At 39.5% G+C, this 3,158-nt stretch overlaps 1 protein-coding gene across 1 annotated transcript; it reads right to left on the minus strand.

Moving 5' to 3' along the window:
- Positions 1-399: 399 nt before the first annotated feature.
- Positions 400-2,366, minus strand: LOC111995713 (protein ALP1-like). The gene has a single exon (XM_024027645.2). It carries the CDS (start codon positions 2,203-2,205, stop codon positions 679-681), a length of 1,527 nt encoding a protein of 508 aa, XP_023883413.1. The 5' UTR covers positions 2,206-2,366; the 3' UTR covers positions 400-678.
- Between the last annotated feature and the right edge of the window lie 792 nt (positions 2,367-3,158).

The raw sequence follows: 3,158 nt of genomic DNA on the forward strand, positions 1-3,158 counted from the left end.
ACTTTGCCTTAAACTGTCCAATGAACAATTGATGCGACAAACAAGAAGCAGATTCAGTTTCATATACAACAACATTGACAACTAAGCTGAAGTCCCGACATTTTTTGGATCAGTAATAGATCCTCAACAACTGATAAGGATCGAGCACATGCTTTTACTTCCTCAGTTTCAGAGACATTAGAGGAAAGACTCTTCTACTTGAGAATATAATTGTCGTCCTCTGCAAGTATCTTGCTAGCCATGAGGAGACAAGCTCATTATGGGTAAAACTAGAAGCATATTCTAAAATCAAGATGCATTTAAAATTTTTTAAAAACAAGAAATGCATTGCCATCGAACTTAGGAGAATGCTAGTAAACTTACTACATTAAGATTCAAAATTCATAGCAAACAAAAGAATAAAAAAAGTTGCTTTGATTGTATTCATCTGATATTTTGGTAATTGAAGTATGGAACCTAGGTTACAGCGTGTCTCAGTGATGTTTTTTTTTTTTTAGGTACAACTTAAGGTTGTCTACAAAGACTAAAACCATCCATTTGAGGTAGGGGAAACTATATATATTTCTTTCACAGGCCCCCTTCAACAAATAATGATGAACAACTTGTATAAAACATAATATGAGAGAGTCAATAACAATTAACAAGCAAAAGAACCAAAAAAAAGAAAAAAGAATTCCACTACACAAACCGAGTGCCTCCAATTCCATGATGCAAAATATTATGAGCAATGGCATCCCTAGCCTTTGTTGACGCATTTGATCTCACAGCCTGTTCCGGAACCATCTCATCATCAACAAGCTCAAACCGAAACTCCGGATCCATTTCCTCATTCCTCAACTCACAAATATTATGCAAAACACAACAAGCCCCAAGCACCACAGGTAAGTCTTGCAGTTTCACCTCAGTCCTCTTTTGCAAACAACACCACCTCCCTTTCAGTCTAGCGAATGCATCCTTAGCCACCCTTTGAATCTCCCCAATCTTCTCATTAAACGCATTCTGAGGCCAAGTCAGATTAGGATGTGTATAAGGCACCAAAACCCAATCCAACAAAGGGTACCCAGAATTCCCAACAATCCAAACACCCTTTAAAAGCCCCCCATTTGCTCTATGATAAAGCGCACTTTTCTCAAGCACCTGATCATCAGGCATCGATCCAGGCCATCCAATGCACACGTCACTAAATACCCCTTTGGGGTCCACGACACCTTGAACCGTAATCGAATACGAGGTTTTTTGGTTCCTCTCAGTATGTCTCCTATTAAAGTAAGCAGCAACACTAACCTTAGGCGCAATAATAGGTATGTGTGTCGTGTACATCGACCCGACAACGTTTGGAATCCCCGAAATCGACTCGAACTCCTCTTTAATTTTTCTGACCGCATTCTCGTCGGGCCATTGCAAATACTTAGGCATTAAGACCGTTCGAATAGCGGAACAAACCTCGAGAACCAGTTTATGACAAGTCGAGATGCCTAGGCCGAAACGTTTGGACACGACCCGAAGTGGGTCCCCGGTGGCTAGCCTCCACAAACAAACGGCGACCCTTTGTTTCACCGGAATCGCATTGCGGAGAGTGGTGTCTTCCTTAGCTATCACCGAATTGAGCTCCTCGCAAATCGAATCGAACGTGGCTCGACCCATTCGAAACGCTTTCTTGAACTCTTCTTCTGGGAAATCCGGACTGTTACACTCGTCCCACCACGCGTTCGACCTGTCTTTGACCCACAACCTTCGATGGGTACTTTCGCTCCGGAGGTTCGAGACGGCCTTTTCCTCGGCGGTGGCGGCAACAGCGGCGGCGGTGGTGGCAACTGCGCCAGCGAGGCGGGATTTTTTACGTGAGGTTTGGTCGAGGTGCTCGAGTTCGGTGCAATAGTCTTGGATGTTGGAGTAGTAGTAGTCGACCATTTGTTTGGTTTTCTTCCTGTGGTTTGAATCGATGAAGAGCCTCTCTTCATTGGCGTCTCTGTCCAGCTCTTCTTGCTCCTGTTTTTCTTCTTCTTCTAATAAAATATAGGAACTAAGAATACCCTTCAAATCCTTAGTCGTCGTCTTCTTCTTCCTAGTATTGTTGTTCTTCGTCTTCTTATTGTTGTTGTTCTTGTTGTTGTTGAGTTCTCTGTCACTGTCTCCATCTTCAGCCTCAGCTCCCTCATCTTCGAGCTTTCTCTGCCGCTTCTTGGAGTTGTTGCCGTCTTTCATTTCTTGCCGATGTGAGACAAGTGTTAAGAGTTTTCTGGGTTTATTATAACAAAAGGGAAGGGAAGGGGTTGAGAGTTGATACACGCAGAGAGAGGGGAAAGGTCTTAGTCTTGGCTTTCAAGAGTGTGAACGAAACAATGTGTCAACGCAAAGATTGAAAAAAGCTGATGGCTTAGTTTTGTATCAAATATCAGACTACAATAATGACCAGGGCATGTTTATGTTGTGGTGCACTCCATCCCTGCTACTGTGGACTTCATCTTTACACCTCCACTTACCATACCAAGGACTAATCCTCATCGTTTTAAAAAGCATTTTGACAATGGATAGTATCACTAGAAAATCTAGGACTATAACTTTTTGTGTCACAATTCTAATTAGGAATTCCGTAAACGGTGGAGCGAATATGATAAATCTATATGAAAGTAATTAGCAATTTATTATAATTTGTCACGTAAGATAGTTGTGAAAAATTGTGTAATAAAAATTGTGATATTTTAATAACTCTAAGACCAACGGTTAATTTCATTCAATTAAACTGTTGCTTCATTTATTAAATACGAAAAATCACAGTTTCAAAAATCCATGAGTTTAGCTTATTTATATAAAACACGTTTATTAAGTTGTATTATTAATTAAAAAAATGCCTTGATAATTTAAGTTTTGTCATTTAATGAAAATCCATTAGTTTTGTTGATCCAAATATGACATTTCTAATAATGGTTGCTCTTAAGAATTTGAGTTTAGAAAATAGTATAGTGTTGGTTTAATCATCAGAGTATCTTTAGTCAACTCCCACCTCAAGTTAACCTTAGATTTTTCTTACAGAAAGGGTAATATTTCAATGAAAGTTAATCTTGCTTGATCAATTAAGAGAATTTTTTGATTGCTCCATTCTTTCCTTTTAATCAACTACCTACAACATAAAATTAATTATTAGGAGGAAATTATAA

This window comes from Quercus suber, unplaced genomic scaffold, assembly GCF_002906115.3.
Source record: "Quercus suber isolate HL8 unplaced genomic scaffold, Cork oak 2.0 scaffold_990, whole genome shotgun sequence".
Classification (NCBI taxonomy): Eukaryota; Viridiplantae; Streptophyta; class Magnoliopsida; order Fagales; family Fagaceae; genus Quercus; species Quercus suber.

Bases quoted from the DNA above. Each gene is read 5' to 3' on its own strand.
- LOC111995713 (XM_024027645.2), bottom strand. From the start codon at position 2,205: ATGAAAGACGGCAACAACTCCAAGAAGCGGCAGAGAAAGCTCGAAGAT.